Source organism: Tenrec ecaudatus, chromosome 3, assembly GCF_050624435.1.
Source record: "Tenrec ecaudatus isolate mTenEca1 chromosome 3, mTenEca1.hap1, whole genome shotgun sequence".
Lineage (NCBI taxonomy): Eukaryota > Metazoa > Chordata > Mammalia > Afrosoricida > Tenrecidae > Tenrec > Tenrec ecaudatus.
In genome coordinates, this window is record NC_134532.1 from 155,400,890 (window position 1) to 155,421,959 (window position 21,070).

At 37.7% G+C, this 21,070-nt stretch overlaps 1 protein-coding gene across 1 annotated transcript in view; it reads left to right on the forward strand.

The window, feature by feature from the left end:
• Nucleotides 1-21,070, forward strand: part of LOC142442426 (transmembrane protease serine 11F-like) — a 37,203-nt gene that overhangs the window by 5,290 nt on the left and 10,843 nt on the right. The window contains exons 2-6 of the mRNA XM_075543568.1: nucleotides 5,605-5,756; nucleotides 6,402-6,520; nucleotides 13,679-13,743; nucleotides 16,350-16,513; nucleotides 18,286-18,324. Coding sequence (XP_075399683.1) covers nucleotides 5,605-5,756; nucleotides 6,402-6,520; nucleotides 13,679-13,743; nucleotides 16,350-16,513; nucleotides 18,286-18,324 — 539 coding nt within the window. The remainder of the gene's footprint in view (nucleotides 1-5,604; nucleotides 5,757-6,401; nucleotides 6,521-13,678; nucleotides 13,744-16,349; nucleotides 16,514-18,285; nucleotides 18,325-21,070) is intronic.

Consider the following 21,070-nt stretch of genomic DNA (forward strand, 5'->3'; position numbering starts at 1 on the left):
AGCCTTCAGTGTGGATTACAACTCAATGTAAAGAAAACAAGAGTGCTCACAACTGGACCAATAGGAAGCAAGATAAAAGGAGAAGAGATTGAAGTTGTCTAGGATTTTGTCTTGCTTGAATCTACATTCAGAGCTCATGGAAGCAAGTCAAGAGAGCAAAGGATACATTGCCTGGGGGAAATCTGCTGCTCAAAACCTCTCCAAAGTCTTGATAAGTGATGGTTCCCATGAGGAATACAATGCCTGCCTCTGGTGCACCCCATGGTGTTTTCAATCACCTCATTTGTATGTGAAAGCTGGACACTGCATAGAAAAGACTAACGGAGAATCGGTGTGCTGGAATTATGGAACTGGTGAAGAATTTTGGAAGCACCATGGACTGCCCAATGAACAAACAAATCTATTTTGGAAGAAGTGCAAACAGAATAATCCTTAGAAGGAAGGATGAAAGGACTTCATCGCACATACTTTGGACGTGTCATCAGGAGATACAAATCCTTAGAGAAGGATCTCATGTTCGGTAAATAGAGAGTCAGCAAAACAGAGGAAGACTCAACGAGATGGATTGGCGCAGTGACTGCAACAGTGGGCCAGCTCATAAGAAACGTTGTGCTAATGGCACAGGGCTGGGCAGTGTTTCATTCCGTAGTACATAAGGTGGCTGAGCTGGAATCTGCCTGACAGAAGCTAACAACCACAACAATGTTGAATTCCATGTTCTTTGCAATACTGTTTCCATATGTACTTCATGATGATAGACATGCACATTTTAAAAAGACTTTAGTTCTTATATTTCCCTTCTTTTAATGGATTTTAAATATGGTACATTTCAAAAACTAATAGCTGTTTTATATATTCTCATGATAATAATGTGATGTCACAGTAATGCTATTTGATATCCATATTGGGCTATTAAAGGATAGTATTTCAGAATGTTATTAGAATAAAGCTATACGTTTCATTTTAAATTTTCTGGGTTTTCAACTTTCAGATGGAGGACCATGAATTTTGTTTTCATTCTGCTTAGTGTTTGGTAGTAGAACCAGCAAACTAGTCCGAGTACTTTCCACTAAAGAAATAATAGCTTTATACTCTTAGTGTTGATGCTTATAGATATCAGAAGTATTTCATTAATTGTTTTACAAATCCAGAAACATATTTTGATAAATTATAAAGAAGAATAACATGTGAGAGTACGTTGAACTGAAGATAATTCTGTGTGCAATATAGAAACATGGTAACTCTCAGGTTATAAGAAGAAATATATGTAAAATATATTCAATTTTAAATGTAGAACCCATTACATGAAAATCAGGAAAAACCAAGAATATTTAAAAGCATTAGGAGTTTCAAGTGTCTGCAAAATAAAAAACTTTTGATAAGCTAATTTACCATAGTCAAATTCTTTTTTTAATGTATAACAGAGAGTTTTATGTAAAGGGTGAGTGCACATCAAGAAAACATGCCCGCATTTGCTTATGCACCCGCTTTGTCTTCAGCAATCATGTCAGGGTAGGCTGGTGTGCTTCTTCCATGTGGGCTTTGTTGTTTCTTCTTTTTTTTTGGTAACATTTTATTAGGGACTCATACAACTCTTATCACAATCCATACATACACATACATCATTTTCATAAAGCACATCTGTACATTCTTTGCCCTAATCATTTTCAAAGCATTTGCTCTCCACTTAAGCCCTTTGCATCAGTTCCTCTTTTTTCCCCTCCCTCCCCGCTCCCCTCTCCCTATGAGCCCTTGATAATTTATAGATTATTATTTTGTCATATCTTGCCCTCTCCGGAGTCTCCTTTCACCCCCTTCTCTGTTGTCCGTCTCCCAGGGAGGAGGTCACATGTAGATCCTTGTAACCAGTTTCCCCTTTCCAACCCACTCACCCTCTACTCTCCCAGTATCACCCCTCACACCCCTGGTCCTGAAGGTATCATCCACCCTGGATTCCCTGTGCCCCCAGCTCCCATGTGCACCAGTGTACAACCTCTGTCCTATCCAGTCCTGCAAGGTAGAATTCGGATCATGGTAGTTGGGGGAGGAAGCATCAGGATCTGGGGGAAAGCTGTATTTTTCATCAGTACTACATTGCACCCTGACTGACTCATCTCCTCCCCTAAACCCCTCTGTGAGGGGATCTCCAGTGGCCGACAAATGGGCTTTGGGTCTCCACTCTGCACTTCCCCCTTCATTCACTATTTACTATAGTCAAATTCTTAAACAGTATTTATACTTAAGTGTTTTCACCACATTTTGTTATGTTATTAGTTCACTACAGTATTTCATAACACCCTGGCCAAAAGATTTCTTTTAAATTGTCTATTATTTTGTTTTGTAGAAAAAAAATAAATTATTTCCCACAATTAGAGTATCTTATAAAGATTCACAAATTTTATCAACTAGCTGGTGTGTGCACAAGACATACTTTAGAACATGGAAATGAGTATTTAGTAAACGAGTATTTAGTAAACTAACTTTAAATATCACAAGAGAGAAGTTACCAACCCAGTTCTCTCAGACAGAAAATAGCTGATAATCAGCAAGAGAAACTAATTGTATGTCCAGAATGAAAGAAAAAGTCAGTTTGGTGACATGAGACTTGGTTATCATCCCAGAAATTTGACAAGATTTTACTTTCATCATTTTTTTCATATTGAAGGCCTCAGTGTACAGCAATTCAATGGACAGAACCTACCAAATGTTGCTGTTAGGTGCCATCGAGTTGGTTACGGTGTTTTGGCAGTCCGCAGTACTTTTAATAGTCTTTGCCAGCGCCATCATTCAAATGCATTGATTCTTCTTTGGTCTTCCTGATTAGGAGGTGAGAATTCTAAAAAATTATAACAACAAAGACCCCCACAAACTAATCAAGAATATTTATTGCTATCAAGTTGGGGGCAAAGCTGGCAGCTATGGATGAAGACAAAGGCATACACCTGGAGACATTAGTACCCTTTGAGGTTTTTCCTGGGTGTGTGGGTCCAACCATACCAATTGCTTGTACCAGAATTCTGCAACCAGATATTAGCATTATGGCCCAAACAAAATAACTCAAAGACACTTCATTTGGCTCAGATACAGGCCTAAGGTCAAGAAATTGTTCTGTCAACTCCTTTGGTGTCTGTATCTATTACCAACAAGTTTTCTTTCTGTTATAATAATCAGCTTTCCTGAAGACACACCATTTACATGGAATTACAATCAATCTGTTGCTTGTTCCAGAGTTAATCAACTACTTGAAATAACATGGCCTACTTCTTTTCTCCATTCAAGTATCATAATATTAAAGCACTCGCTATGTCTCTCCTGTAGGTTCATAATGAGGTATAAACTCACAATGACCTCTAACCTAGTATACCTGTCTGCACTTTTGCCCTAATCCTCAACCTCAACCACACCACTGTGATGATTACAATCTGATTAAACTCTCATTGGCTCCCCATCTCCTGCAGGGCAGGGTTAGGAGACTCCTAATGCATTGGCCCTAGTCCAGGCAGTCTAGGCACATCCCTTTCCCCGTCTGGCAGGGCTGTGAACCAGCCATTCTTTAAGGGCAGAAGTCCTGTTTTCCTTAGACTTTTTCCCCCCGCATTAATTATTATTCATTCTATTTCAAAAGTCTAGCTTTTATGTTGTTGTACATACTATTTCTCTTATCCTCTTTTTACTACCTGAAGAATTTTCAGTCTTCAAAGTTTTAATCATCTTGTGTTCTCCGTAAAATATTTTGTTTTTCATAATCCCTCAAAAATAATTTGCTTTTTCTTTGTGTACAGACTTAATTTGAGTCTTTATAGACTCTATTTATTGCTTGAGTCCCTGTCTGTTTTCCCTTTTGAAGTGTGACCATCCTAAAGGTATATTTTGTCTCTCAATATCTTTATGCTCTTAGGGATCTGTTGTTAGGTGTGGTTAAGTCAGCTCAGTCTCATAGTGACCCACGCACAACAGAAAGAAACAAAGTCTAGACCTTCACAGTCGTCAGATTTTTGCAATTATTGCAGCCACTGTGTCCATGCATCTTGTCAAGGGTCTCCCTCTTTCTTGCTGTTCTTCTGCTTTACCAGGCACGATGTGCCTTTCCAGGGACTGGTCTCTCCTAATATGTCAAAGTACGTGAGTAGTCTCTGTTCTCATGGTACATTAAATGTTCTATGATATCACCATATTTTCAAATGCATCAATCTTTTTCAGTTTTCCTTATTTAATGTCCAAATTCACATGCATCTGAGGTAATTTAAAATACTTTAGGGGTCTCAAACCAACAAAAATTAAAAAAACACCCTCCCACTCATCATGTCAATTTTGGCTCATAGCAACCCCATGAGATCGAGTGGAACTGCCCCCAAGGGTCTCTGACATGGTAACTCTGTGAAAATAGAAAGGTCTGGCGGTTTCGAACTGCTGATTCTTGGGTTAGCAGTTCAAGGCAAACCTCACCAAACCACTAGGGATTTCCAAAATCTCGCTGCCAATGAGTAGATTCAGATTCACAGCAACCCTTTAGGATCGGGCAGAGATTATAACTCTTTACAGGAGGAAAAAGCCTCATCATTCTCCTGTGGAGTGGCTGGTGGATTCAAACTGCTGACCCAGTGATTAGTAGGCCGGTGTATAACCACTATGCCACCAGAACTCCTAGAGACACAAAAATGTTAATGAAACATTGCTAATATGCACTAAGCACAATTTTTAGAACTTTATGCATTTAATTAAATAACGTTTATTATAGATATTTATTAAATACAACTTAAAACAAAAATATATTTACAGAAATGTTTTGCTTTCAAGATACCAAAGTATAAATCCTACTTGGAGATTAAGGAAATAGAAATTTCAGATAGAAAGGCTAAAGATAAATTCACTGATGTAAGATATTTTAGGTAGGGTAAGTAATGCATGCATGCGTGGAGGCGTATGGGAGACAAGTGGAAATGAAGCAGTCATGAGGAATAGCAGGTGTAGTCTTATCAAGCACAATGCGTAATTCATTATTTCACTGGAAGGTGCTAGTAAAAACAATAACTCCAAACTAATTAGAGCAGTTCTTCAAAATGCAATGTTGCTATTCTTAAACCATTAAAATGTTTAATGACATTAAAAAGTAGATACATTAAAATCCTTAAAGAAGTATAACTCAGAAGACTATTAACTTACTTTTCTGTAAGAATTCTCTTATTTAAATGACAAGAGAATGTTATTTATAAATTAACTTTTTATTAACAGAACTTTGGTGTTTCTGCATCTAATTTCCAAGTTAAGCAATACTTCAGAAACAAAATGTAGTTGGAAGGTAACCGTACTTGAATTTCAGAATTGGTAGCGGCTTAACTTCAACTTATCCTGTGATTATGGTCTTTAAAAGGGAGGCAAAGGAAAACCTTGTGATCTTTTAAGATCTCAGTGTTCCGCCGTGAGTGTTGTAAACGGTTTTCTTAAAGGAATTCCCGCAGTAAGCGTGGAGACGAGGCGGAGGACGGTGCCTGGTGCCTGGTGCCTGGTGCTCGTTCTGCGGTGCACGGGGTTGCTACGAGTCGAACAGACTTCACAGAACCTACCGGCAACCTGACAATGGTCCCTTCCTTTCTATTTCCACAGACCGCTTGAACTTTCAGAACCTGAATACCCACAGGTAGAATATCAAAGAAGACAGCAGTTTTGGGATCCCATAAGGCTAGCGATTTTCACACTGGTCATTGCGGCCATCATAGGAATTGCAATTGGAATAGTCACTCATTTCGTGGTTGAGGGTAAGTGTCCAGATCATATGTCTACTGGCTCGGGAATCCATGGCTTACTATCTTTAAATTCCCCGCCATCTAGATAGAAGAATTACGTTCACATCATATTAATGTGTATTTTAATAATTTAACTTTTATTGCTTTAAATTTTGGTTTGCCGCATCCTAAGAGTGTCTTCACTGTCTGTTTGCACTCCTGGTTTCGACCATTTTGGTTACATACCTAAGAGTGGAATTTGGGGATTATATCATTGTACATTTATCTATTTGAAGAGCAGCACACTATTTTATGGCAATGTCTTTATTATTCCATAATATTACCAGCAATGAGTGAGGGCTTCAACACACCCACTTGTTTTCCGAGAGTTTTATTTGTTTGTTTTAAACCATAGCTATATTACTGAGTCTGGAGTGATATCTCATGTGGGCAATTGTTTTTTATACTTACTTTCCATTGTATATGACATGTCCAATTTTATGCAAATTTTGCTATCTCTAAATGAAATATTCTGAGTTCTCTATGTTCTATTTTATGTTCATTATATTTTTTGTTCTAAATAATTTAAAACTACATATAGTAAGGCATATTGGAGGTGTGAAGGCCAAGGTACTGATTATATTTAACCATGAAACTTTCATTTATTTTCTCTTCCAGATGATAAGTCATTCTATTACCTTGCCTCTTTTAAAGTCACAAATATCAAATACAAAGAAAACTATGCAATGAAAACCTCAAGAGATTTTATAGAAAGGAGTCATCAGATTGAGAGAATGGTAAACTCTGTAGCAATTTTAAATGTTTATGAATGAGTTTTTCTACCTCATTTTAAAAGTTTCCACTTTAGCAATGATCCCTTGCTATACCTTAGTAAAGCGGTGATACCGCACTTATAGTCTCAAGTCACAGGATCATGGGGATCAATACATCTAATTATGTAAAACCCTTAGACTACTGTTACACACCATTACACGCCAACATAGCCAAACCAGGCTCACTGCCAGTGTCAATCCCAATGCATAGTGATTATTAAAGCTGCTGGGAGCAAATAGCCTCATCAAGGTTTATTAATCTTTCAGGTAATATAGCTGATAAGAAATTTTGTATTTAATTTTAACATGACTCAATTTTTCTTAGACACTTTTATGCTTTTTGTTTCTTTACATTCATGAGCATTCAGAAGGATGTTTCTGGATAATTTTTATTTTATTCAATTTTGCATATAAAACATCTCCTGGCTGGTGGCTTTAAGTTGCAGACCTGAGGTGAGACCTTTCTACTCTATAGGCCTATATACTCTTTAGAAAGGGTGTAACCCACCCTTGATTTACTATTTTCTCCCTTCTCTGTAATATTAACAATATGGAGGAATATTTATGCTTTATTCTGTTGTTTATTTTTATGTAGGCTAAATCTGAATGTTGGCAACAAATAAATACTCAGTCGGGTGAATGTTGGCAACAAATAAATACTCCGTCGGGTAAGCTGGGGACTGCTAACCATAAGGTGGCCGGCTCAAACCTGCCAAGCGCACCAAGGAAGAAGGCCGAGGCCATCTGCTCCCATAAGGATGTGCAACTTTTTAAACCCTATACAGTGGCTATGAGTTGGAATAAACTCAATAGCAGTGAGATACATATGTACATATATGTGTGTGTGAGTTATATGATATATATCTTTATGAATCAGAGAAGACTTTGGTTTTTGACAAATATAGTACAACAATTTTTATGCTGTTCAAAGAAAAATGTTTCTAGAGTCTAGTTGGAATAGGTTCTCCTCCTGTTGTTTAACTTCTGTAATTTTTCTCTACTTTCAAATATCCCAAGACCTCAGTTTTCATATCCGCTAGTCTTCTTTTTAAAACCTCCATGCTCCTTATTTTAATTTGGACTGCTGTCTAGGCACTCTTCACAGATGTAAACTGGGTTAAGATAGGACTGCTCTAGTGTGTGGGAGTCATTACTCCTTATGTCCCATGATTTCCTTAATATGAACATAGTAACTTCTTAAAAAAGTGAACAGAAAGTGACAGTTCTGTAATATTTAATACTGGATGGGGGGAACCTTTATTCTGTATTACATTCAATTGAGAATTTTCATATAAAACATCTCTACTAAGAAAACTGAAGGATGTGTTCTAGGTTTATTAATCTATCAAGTAATATAGCAGATGAAAATTTGTGAATTTAATTTAACATGACCCACTTGTTCTTAAACACTTTTATGCTTTTTTGTTTCCCTAGCTTTCTGAACCTTCACAAGGATGTTTCTTGATCATTTTTATTTCATTCATTTTTTATTGGGGTATCATATAATGCTTTAAAGATATGTAAAACATTTTAATGAGCAATTATAAAATAAATACCCAAATACTCAGCACTCAATTTGCTTCACATACTTTTGTATGTGTCTCCTCTCCTCCTCAGAGGTAAAAATCACTATTTTGAATGTTGTTAAGTTATAACTTGTATCATTTTCTTTACATTTAATAAACATTTTACTGGTACAAGCTTAAAAATATATCTGAACATTGGGGGTAGGCAGTCATAGTTCTGATTCCAGAGGAAGAATAAGTACATTGTGACAGAGCACTTTTAAGTGCCAACCAATTTATTCTTATGTAGGTTGGGTCCAAGAAGCAGAGTCTGAGAGAGCATGTCTTGGTTAAGAGATTTATTCATTTTATAATTCAGCTGTCAGGTGAAACTTCTAAGGGTACAGTGCAGCAGGAAAAGGCAGATAGAGAAGAGCAGACTCCATGTCTCTGGGAATTCCGGGGACTGCATTATAGCACAGTGGTGGCGCCACTTACAGGCCAGAGCGCTGAACTACCATCAAGGGCAGTCACGAGAAGGTGGCGCATCATCTCCTAGATATAACTGGGTGAGATGCTTAGGTCAAACGTGGACAAGATGTCAGAGCGGTGCAAGTGTGGGCTGTTATTAGTGCACAGTAGCAGGAGCTGGACCCGCCCAGTAAGTTATCCAGGGCATCCTCCTGCACTTTACTCCTCTTTCTGCCGTTCTGTGATTCATCTCATCCAGTAAGATGATGGAGATGGCATTTTGGCTAGCGAGTAGGGAAAGTCCAATTAATAGCCAAAATAAAGATAAATATATAGATTGATGACTGGCTGGCTGGATGGATGAAAGAATAAAGAAATGAATGAATGAATGAGTCAGTATGTAAATAAGTAAGACTGTGGGAAAATCTAGAGATTCCTCTGACGGAAATTATAGTTGAATTAAGAACTCCAACAATTTCTTCAGACTATTTTTTTCCTCTCCTTTATTCTTGATGTGGCCAATAAAAGAGCTAGAAGCTACTGTAGATTCACAGTTTCCTAAACTATTACCTAAAGCAGGAAAGGGCAATTTTAAAAAATAGTACTTGGATGAAAGCTTGGAGAAACAGTCTGGTCCACTTTGGAACACCTGCTCACTCTTATACTAAAAATTGTGATTAAAAAAAATGAAACTATGTGTGCTGTCTATGATGTGAGGAAAAGGTAAATGCTTATTTCCATTTAAACTGTGTAGAAAGAGTTCTATATAGGAAATTTGGATTCCTGAGAAGAAAAATAGGGAATATATATATATATATATTATTCGGCTCTGGTGCACAAAGACCAATATGTGTCCAAATAGATTTGTGCTCCACAGGACTCTCTCTGGCCGGCCTTTCGGATGTAGCTCACTAAACCCTCCCTTCAAGACACCTGTGAGCAGACTCTAACCTCCAACCTTCTCGTTAGCAATCGAGGGTAGCAGCGATTTGCACCACTAAGGGACTCTGAGTGGATAGATATAAGATCATTTTTAACTAGAAACTTTCAGAGTCGAGCTGGAAATTAGCAGTTTCTCTAAACTCCTTACTTGTGCATTCAGTGGTCTACTTGACATCTCCATTTGTATCTCTTACAAGAATCTCAGTTATATCCAAATCAAATTAGTGCAAAATCTTCTCTTTCTTATTTTCTGTTTTCCTCATGCAACAAATGACATAGCCATTCCCCTAGTTTTACATACCTTTTTTTCCACGTCAAGTTTATTATCAGGTCGTGTGTCTACCTCCAGCTCACTATGTCTCTTTATATTTAGCTACTATCATTTCTCATATGGAGAACTCATAATTTTTTAATAATTCCACTTTTTATTTGTTACTTCCAACTCAATTCTGATTCATGGTAACTCCATGTGGACAGAGTAGAACTGTTACAGAAGGTTCTTATTCTAGGTGTGTTTGAACCACCAACCTTTCTGTTAAAAGTCGACATGTTAGTGTGTGTGCTACCCAAGAACTCTGCTTCCAGTTTAGCTATCTTTCATATTTAGTTTACATTGCAACCAGACAATCTTAAAAAAAAAGACAATAATACCTCCAAATATAGCAATGATTGAGATGGTGGCGCCACACCAGGTTTTGTTTTGTTTACACGGTCACTGTGATTCAGAACCTATGCAACACAAGGATAACAATAACAGTTGCTATTATCTGAAATTGTCTATGATACTAGATGATTTTTGTAATTTTTTACCGTCTATCCTGTGAGGACAGGACCATATCTTTTTGTTCCTTGCCTTATCTCTATCTGTCACAGTTTTTGAAATACAGGAGATTCTTATTCAATTGTGTTGAATGAAAAAATAAATAGCAAAAGGAGACTGAGTATACTGAAAGTGTCATTATAGGGTACAAAAATCAGCATTTTTTCCTGTACAATGTTGTTCTCTTCACAATGTTTACAATGAACTCTAGCTGGAGAATCAGTCATTAGAGGTGTTATTTATACGGCTTAAGGATGGGCATTGATGCACAGAAAGCAAGGTTTTACATACCACCCAGTTGTTTCTGAGTCACCGCGACCCTGGGTGGTCATGTTCGAGCCCTTGGTTACAGTCGCAGTCTCATTCTGCCTTAAGGGTCTTCCTTAACAATACTAACAACACAATCTGACAACTCAGCTGACCAGGTGATAGGATGAGTAAGAGATGCTATAGTGCAGCATATAATTATGAAATTGTGACTCATGCAATCAGTATTTTATTTGTCCACAGAAAGAAAGAGCTCTTCGGACTAGTAGCAAGCCTTTCTGGAAAGGAGAGGGGAATGCCTGTCTTTGTTGGTGCAGTGTTTGCTTCTGGGGTAATATCTTTGAGAGCAGCAGGAAAGCTGCAGAACCTGCCTGGTTTCTTCTGGTGGGTGGAACTCGGAAGGGATTCCTTAGACGTTTTCCAGTAAGTACTGATCTTCCTTGATTATGTAATACACTTGCTGTTCTCAGCCACAGGGAAGATACAAGCTCCTGCTTGCTGATGACAGCAACTAAGCGGGTAGCAGCTTCTTCGATCCGAGCCACGCGCACTCTTTCAAACACACCACTTTGTTTGTTCTGCTTCTGATACTGGAGTTCACACTAAGGACGAACCATGTCTCGTTTCGTGGTGCTTTTTCTTTATTTATCGTTGCCTGCTTCCTTAACAACCACTGATGATTAGACACTATCTTTGTTTAAGTGGAATAATAACCAGGCTGAGGTTTTAACTGTACAAAGAGAAAGATAAAAGTGATTTTTTTTCGTTTGGACTATGTATTTTAATTACAGAAGTCACCCTAGAAGCCGAGGAATTCCTATATTCATTCATTATGGCCCAGAATCAATTCAATGGCAGTGGGTTTTTTGGATTATATTACTGAATTTAGGGTGGAGAAATATAAAGTGTGTAAAACTTCCCCAGAAATTTGTCACCACAATGACTAGATATCTGAGGGAAGACTGTTTTCTGAGCCCAGTTAAATCTGAGCGAGAAAAGGAAAACCAACTCCCAAGAGGTTATTGGTTATAAGATTTCAATTTAATCAATAGAACCTATATTTGGGCCCTTCTTTAAGAAACTCCTATCTCTAAGACTTTCTTTAGGCTAACACTGAATATCTGTCTTGACATAGATGAGGATCAATGCGGCTTATCCACGCGGCACCATAAGAAAACAAACTCATTGCCATAGAGTCGATACTGATGCCTAGCAACCCCATAGCACAGGGTGGAGCGGCCCTGTTAGTGTCCGAGACTGTGAATCTGCACAGAGCTGAAGGTCTCCTCTTTCTCCGTAGGAATGGCTGGTGACCTTGTGGGCAGCAGTCCAACCCGTAACCATTATACCACCAGGACTCCCTAGAGACCTTCAAATAAACTGTTCTCCCTATTCCTCAAGAAAAAAACAAATGAAATAAACTAGGCGAAGTTTAGTGCAATCCAAAATAACATGACGCCAATGGGACCCTAACTCTACAATGGCTGTGCATATTGGGTGACCACAGGAACTTCTGGATCCACTTTGTTTCAGATTCCCAGGGAGTTAACACTTCTACTTTGGGACATGATTTGTAGATAACACCAAATGACGTACTATAATCTCTTTTTCTGCTACTGTATTATTAATTTATTTACTCATTTACATATGCGTTTGTTCATCAAACATGAACTGAGGGCCTGCACCTAGCTCACCAGGGAATACTCAGCACTGGAAATGCACAATGACGTGGCACACTCTGCTCTCCTACAGCTCCGTCTAGTCCTGGAGAGACACCACTGCAAACAGTGTGATAATCACTATAAAGGAGTCGTGTGCAAGTTCCCTGAGTGACCCACAGACTGGCATGTTCATCTTCCTTTGAGGAAAGCAGGCAAAGATCATTTGTCATTGGATAGGTTGGCAATGGCAACTCTTAAGTTGTTATTGAAGTTTCTCAAGAATAACAGGGTTTTAATTAAAGAAATTTATTGGAGACAGGGAGCTGTATTCTATGCAGAGGGACTGCAATATGCTAAATCACAGAAGTGTGAATTGCCCTAGTATGATTATGAACGAGCAAGTAATTCAGTTGGGGAAAAAGTCTTTGGACGAGGGAATGCAGGCCAAGGAAGGGGCACATCAAGCATTAATTATAAGCAATGAATATTCTCAAACTGGTGCATAAAATGACTTGGGTTTACTTTTGAGAGATAGTTAGGAGGCTGCCGCAAAGGCCAAGGGAGTTTATTTTCAACTATGCCAACAGAATGGAAAGACTAGATATGGGTTAAATGAGATATTGAGGAGGGACAATCTATAAGGTGTTATTATTAATTTAGTGGAGTTAGGGAAAGGGAAGATTCTATTGGTGTTGTTAGTGTGACAGTAGTCTGTCTCCCCATGGGATGTAGTAGTTGGATAAGAGGAGAATTATTCTGGAGACAGACCTTTCCTAACATTATATGGACCTATAATTACGCCAAGGCCTCAGCTGTTAATTGGACTTCCTTTTAGGGAATAAATTCACTAAACAGCTAAAACTCTTCAATGGCTCACACAGGAAATGCTGAGTAAGAAAATGCTGAAGGTATGGTGTACAGTGAAACTTGTTCCTGAAGCTAGTGCCAGTCGTGAATGCCAGTGTGTCATAGAGAGATGACTAACATGCGAGGGCATGGGAGCCACGGGACAGATTTTGTTATGCTTTATGTCAGCTGATCTAGTAATAGAATAGTCATTTAGGAATCCACAAGCCAATAGTAGAGGAGATGCTAAAGCCAGACACGAATGCACAAACTTAGTGGCACTCCTTAAAGATAAAGATACTGCTTTTAAAAACAGCAGATTCTTTATTCCTTTTGAGAGTGTAAAAAATTATCAGGAGTTTACTGTGTGCCTTGCAAAGTGTTAAATGTGTCACATACATTATTTCATGAATCCTTAAATAACTATGTGGTAAATATATTTGTTATTCCTTACAGAGGACTGGCGAATAGATTTTGCCTTACCATTATGAATAAACCATGTACACATCTTCAAAGAAACATAAACTGAAATCCTTGTCTTTGCCTCAAGTCTTTCTGTAAGACAGGGAGTCAATTTTTCTTAAAACTAATATATTTTCTTGTTCATCAGATGGCCAGGATATTTCGGCGTTCTGGAGAAAGCCGGTTCATCAGAACTCATGTCATCAAGCTAAGGTCTGTATACTTGGTTTTCAACATCCGACCAATAACCATCGCATGAGATGCTTGACTAAGAGAGCTGATCACTCACTTCCACTCATACATCCTGAGCAGCCCAGTTTATACCATCTAACCAGCCCCCAGTCATAAAGAGAAAAGTGATTGATGAGAAATGAGAATCCCAGTTACCATCCAGGTAGGTGAGTGAAGAGGGGATGTGCTTACTGAGAGAGAAATAACACAAGGAAAGTAGGGATTTTCTACCATGCCCACTACCCCTCAAACGAGGAGCTGAGCAGAAATGACGTCAGTTCCATTTGATTACAATATTTGTAAGATTACCCAACAATAAAATGTTTTTAAAAAGCTTCCAGCTTTATTTTATTAAAGTTCTTATAAACATAAATATATAGAAATGTATACACATTCTTAACAAGAATATATACTAGTCACACATCACAAACATTATATTATGAATAAAAAGAGATTAACTAAATCACATATGTTAATTGATAAAAGACCATGCCAACCTTAAAAGAAATGTTACTCTATTTTTAAATTGGTTTTGCTAAGCTCAAAAAAAAAGTTGCATTGGTTAGGGTAATTCTACATTGCATAGGGTAATTCTAATATTTGCCTGTGTGTACTTTAGCATTTCCTAATTACATTTTTTACATAGTTCAAGGAGACATTAAGTCCTATTGTACAATTGGTGCCAAAATCAGTTTCAAACCATTTTCTTCCTTCCTGAAATACTTATTATCAGCAATCCCCTATCCCTCCCCCACCTTCTCCACTGTACTCCCCAGACACCTTTATTCTAGTTGTAGTCTTTACAGATTCATCTATCCTTGGCTACATATACTGAAAAATATAGAAAAAACACATAGCAAATACTCAAGAAGGCTATCCACAATGACAAAATACAATAAAGATACACCCTAATATGAAAAAACCCACAAAGATAATAAAAACCAGATCAATCCCAAAGTGTATCAGAGGGGAGATCTGGTGACACGGTTTTAACCATTCAATTCATATGTGTCAATCTAAACCACTAGCGTCCTCTCTCCAATACTCTGTCTGATAAGCAGATTATTCCCATCCCTCAAATATGGTTAGAGGGAGATCAATAATAGTACTTTAAAGTAAATCGTCTGATATATTGTTAAAATATACAGATTTACAAAGTGATTTATAGGACTAAAAAGCCTCAAATAGGTTTTAAGAACACATTTACTTGAAAGAGATAAGAAAGAAACGAAGTAGAGAGGGAAAGAAATAGTATTAGTTATATATGCATATAACATCATATCAAATGATTTAGTTGAAAAAAATCTATCTTCATTTGTTATATACTTACTGTATATACTTGTGTATAAGCCAAGTTCTTCAGCACATTTTTTAATCATTGTATTAGGGGCTCATACAACTCTTATCACAATACATACATACATCATTCGTGTAAAGCACATCTGTACATTCCTTGCCCTCATCATTCTCAAAACATTTGCTCTCCACTTAAGCCCCTGGCATCAGCTCCTCATTTTCCCCTCCCCTGCACTCCCCCTCCCTCATGAATCCTTGATAATTTATAAATTGCTATTTTGTCCTATCTTGCCCTGTCCGACGTCTCCCTTCACCCACTTTTCTGTTGTCCGTCCCCCAGAGAGGAGGTTATATGTAGATCCTTTTAACCAGTTTCCCCTTTTCACCCCACCCTCCCTTCACTCTCCCAGTTTCAGCACATTTTTAATGCAAGTTTTGTAGTAAAATTAGGTGCCTCGACTGATATTCAGGTTGGCTTATACTCAAGTATATATGATATCAACTGCGCATCAAACCCCAGGCCTAACTGCTCACTGTGACCCTCAGAGTGGTTTAACACACACGTTTATTTCATTTTCATGATATAACCCAAATATAGTCAAAGGTGAGGACTGAAAGTTAAGGTACTATTATTGAGGCTTGTGGAATGGAATTGCCCACTGGATCTGCTTCAAATGTCCGGCACATAAGGAAAAGGGAAAACATGGGAGATTATGTGGAGGAGGGAGGTCTAGGAGTGAGGACTTCATTTCTGCCACAGCGCAACCACTAGATTCACTGGACATTTTGGTAAACTTTGAGTGAGGGTGGGAACTCTAATTTAATAAGCTCTGTGCCCAGGAAGCAATGAAAACACAAAATATTGTATTTGTTGAAGATAAAACATTGTCTCTCTTATACTGGTACTGATGAATAAATATATTAGTTATAACTTTTATTCAAAATGCCATAAAATAAAATCTTTCCAGTGTACGTCAAGTATGATTTTCTGACCATCTCCTTCTTCTACAAGCTCCTTTAATAATTAAGGACAAATAACTATTTCCATTGTGTGTCTGATGCTTTCCTTTGTCTCCCTTCAATGCTTTCTGGATACTTCCTGATCGCTTTATAAAGGTGATACAAGGTTCTAAATTTCAATACCCAGTCCAATCCCCTGTACCCAGACATAATGTGAAAATCTGGTTGTATACATAGGCCATCACTGCGTTTCTTTAAATTTGATGTGAAGTCTAAGAGGTAAAACAACGATTTGAGAAGCAGTGGCAATCACTTGCTCTTCTCCCTTCCAGCCCCCATGAAGATGGCGTGAGCGTTCTTTCGGTGCTCATGTTCCGGTACCCATCTACCGACAGTGTGGGAAGAATCAAGAAAAGAATTGAAAATATTCTGTATCAAAGTTTGAAGACCCAAACCTTGCCTTTTACTATAGACAAACCATCATTTAGACTCACGCGTAAGTCTTCATTTTTGTCATCTTTGTGATCTCTTCTGCTGTCAAACATCTATACGTTTCATTAAAATATAGATCCATGTATTCTCTCATTGGAAGGGGATAAATGTTACAGAAGGGAATCATAGAGTAACCTTGTGGTATTGGTAGGGTTTTATTCTGTGAAAGAGCATCACACCTTCACTGTTTGCTGCCTAAGACATCACCTTCTAATACATTCACCATGAAGAAAGAAACCCCACCCAGAGAAGATCATTAACTTGCATTAATAGAATTTCTGCCCTGTGGATCAAAGTCTTGAAAGGTCTGTGATGCTCTTTAGCTCCCTGGAGCTGTCGTTTGAACACTGGTCACTAGGCATATTGCACCTTGACGTAGGCTGGTACATCTGCTACTGTTAACACCGATTGTGATGAGAACTGGTGATTGATTTCTTGAATTATACTAGAGCTTCCAAAGAAAGAAATCCACAGCATTTGTCTTCATTTATTCTTTTCCAATTATATCATTGATTTTTCTGCTTACTAAGAAAAAGCTAGAAAATAAAAAATGTTCTTTGTTTTTCTTTTTTTTAATAAATCATTTTATTGGGGCTCATACCACTCTTATCACAACCCATACATACATCAATTGTGTAAAGCACACTTATACATTCATTGCCCTCATCATTCTCAAAATTTGCCTTACACTTGGGTTCCTGGAATCAGTTCCCTTTCCTTTTTTCCCCTCCCCCTCCCTTCCCGTTCCCCCCTCCCTCATGAACCCTTAATAATTTATAAATTATTATTTTATCTTATCTTACGCTGCCTCGTGTCTCCTTCACCCACTATCCTGTTGCCCATCCCCCAGAGAGGAGGTCATATGTAGATCCCCAAGATCGGTTCCCCCTTTCTACACCCCTTTCCCTCCCGTTATCATCACTCTCACTGTTGGTTCTGAGGGGTTCATCTGTCCTAGATTCCCTGTGTTTCCAGATCCCAACTGTACTGCTGTGCATCCTCTGGTCAACCCGGTTTGCAAGGTAGAATTAGGATCATGATAATTGGAGGGAAGGAAGCATTCAGGAACTAGAAGAAGGTTTTGCATTTCATTGTTGCTACACTGAACCCTGAGTGACTCATCTCCTCCACACTACCCCTCTGCAAGGGATGTCCAGTTGTCTACAGATGGGCATTGGGTCCCCATCATGCACTCCCCTCACTCACGATGATATGATTTTTTTCCTCCCGCCTTTGTTTCTTGAATCCTGGTCCACTCGGCCCTTCGTGATCACACATGTTGGTGTGCTGCTTCCATGTGGGCTTTGTTGCTTCTAGGCTAGGTGGCTGCTTTAGATGGCTGCTTGTTTACTTTCAAGTCTTTAAGTCCCCAGACTCTATATCTCTCAATAGCCGGGCACCATCAGCCTTCTTCACCACATTTACTTATGCACACCTTCGTCTTCAGCATTTATGTGGGGAAGGTGATCACACATTGATGGTTTTTGGTCTTTGGTGTTTGCTACCTGATCCCTTCAACACCTCCTGTTCACTTAGGCTTGTGTGCTTCTTCTCTGTGGGCTTTCTTTTAAAGTAAAATTACGCAGTTTGGACAAAAAGTCAATTCAGAGTAGAGTTATTTACTCGTATACATTAATTGGTTACAAGAAAATCGCATACCTTCTTGAACTGTTGCTGCTTCAGTTAATAAGAATTTATAACAGTGGATTATCTTTATAAATACCATAAAATAAGACATATTATACTGCTAACTAATGCATGTATTGTTTGTTCCAGCTATTGACAGTGAAAAGATGATACATCTTCTCAACAGTCGTAAGTTGCAAAACACCAAATTCATTTATCATTTTAAAATAAAAATAATGAATAAAAACCAGAGAATTGAAAATTTTGCATTTTTATAAATCAGGTGTACAATCATTATTATTATTTATTATATCTAATACTTAAACTATGTAAGGATATATGTTTATGCTAAATATAATTGTATAATTTGTGGGTCATGGTAAAAAGAACTCACTGAACCAAACTCACTGTCATTGAGTCAATGCTGACTCATAGCGCCCCCTATAGGACAGAGCTGACACGGAGGCTTCCCAAGACGGTAAACCTTCACCGAAGGACAGAGCCTCACTTTTCTCCCTTGGAGCTGCTGGGGCTTTCAAACTGCTGACCTTACAGTTTGTGACCTAACCTATAATACATTACTCCATGTTCAAGCAATTATCTTATGATGTGGCTATATATTTAATGTTGTTTCATAATAGTATTTTAAGTATTTTTAAATTTCTTTTAAAATAATCTCCCACTTTAGCAGTACACTTCAAAATGGTAATTATTTAAATAGTCTCATGTTAGAATTTTGTTGTTTCCTTGCATTTTGCCAAAATGGTGGACATCTACATTCTCTGCTTACCTTGGGCACATATTTTCTTTGTGGACAAATACATATCCATTCAAAATGTTATAAAGATACAAAATATCAGAATTTTCTACATATATGTGTGTAACATGAAAAATTTAACATATTCCCAACTATTTCCATTAGTCCTAGACATATTATTTTTTGTTTCACACTTTATATAAAATTTCCTCCATTGTGTTGTTGTCTATGTAAACTTTTTGTTATCTTCCTGAGTTCAAATATGGAAGTTGTTACAAATTCACTAGTACTCACCTTTATGCTTTGGTAAATAAATATCTACATCTTCATTTTTAATTATTGGAGTTAAGAATAAATCTATAATTAAGGATACTGAGGATTTTAAAACATTATAGAATATTCTTCTCAACCTCAATACATTTTCCAATTTTTGTCAAAATCATCCCCTTTTATTTATTTATTTTTTAAAATAATTTTATTTGAGATTTGTACAACTCTTATCACAATCCATATATTCATTCATTGTGTCAAGCACATTTGTACATTTGCTGCCATCATCATTCCCAAAACATTTTCTTTCTACTTGAGCCCTTGGTATCAGCGCCTCATTTTTTCCCTTCTCTCCCTGCCCCACTTCTCTCATGAACCCTTGATAATTTATAAATGATTATTATTTTTTCATATCTTACACTGTCCAGAACACTGATCTCTATTCTGTGACATATCACTTTTGCTATTTCGTACTTCCATGTGGATTTTAGATCCATGACGGCATTCTGTGGACCACTAGCCAGTCAACTTCTTTCACTGTGCTTGAAGGTTGCTATGAGGCTGGATGCTGTGTCACTGGTATTTTAAATGCCAGCAAGTCCACTCAAGGGGAATGTTTTAGCAGAACTTCTAGACTAAGAACTGACAACAAAGAGAGAATAGGTTGTCCAATTTTGAGGAACTAGCCACTAAAACTCCAAGGACAGCACTAGTAGATATAGTGCTGCAAGATAATCCCCTCAGACTGCTCAGCACTTAAAATATAACAGAAAGGGCTGCCCTCTCAAAAATAGAGTCAGCCTAAATGATGTGGATGGAACAAAGCTTTCAGAATTACTCAGAATTCATTTGCTAATGGAACACAATTTAAAAGGAGAAGAAATAGCTATAAACCCATATGAAAATTAAAACTTGGAATTTACAAAGTTTGAATATAAAAAATTGGAAATAATCTAAAATGAAATGGGAAGCATAACAATTCTAGGAATTAGTAACCGAAATGCACATCGTTGGTCATTGTGAGTCAGATAAATCATATGGCTAACTCTACAGGGAATAACAAATTCAAGAGAAATATCACATTAATCATTAAAAGGACATTTCAATCTCTATCTTGAAGTACAATCTTGTCTGTGACAAGAAAATCCAGTCAATGTTACTCAAATTTAAACTCCAATCACTACAGGTAGTGATGAAGAAACTGAAGAATTTTGCCAACATCTTCAGTCTGAAATTGATCACACATGTAATCAAGATGCATTGATAATTATTGGCTATTGGAATACCAAAGTTGGAAACAAAGAGGAAGGAACTCTAGTTGGAAAATAAGGCCTTGGTGACTGAAATGAAGATGGATACAATTTAATAAAAGTTTACAAATCTAATGGCTTCATTGCAAATATGTTTTTCTGTAGCATATTATGAGTATACATGGACTTCTCTGTGTATGGGATAGCCAGAAATCAAATTGACTGAAGCTGTGGGAAAAGACAATGGAGAAACTTGGCTAAAAGGAAGCCAAAGACCAGCGGTGGAATAGCCCATCAATTACTCCTATGTAAGTTCAGATTGAAGCAGAAGAACATTAAAACAAGTTCACAAAAGAAATGACCGAAGCATGATGGGCTGAGGGGTAACATCAAGAACGTCCTACACGAAGAAAGCAAAAAGCCATTGAAAAGACAGGAAAGATAGACTAGATCATGGTGGATGTCAAAAGAGACTCAGAAACTTACCCTTAATTGTAAATTGACACAAAATCCAACCCCCTATCATCAAGACTCCTACTGACCCTACATGATATAATAGAATCCCTCCCACCCCCCACCCCATGGGTTTCTGAGACTGTAACGCTTTACAGAAGTAGAAAACCTAATCTTTTTCCCTTGGAGTGGCTGGTGGTTTCAA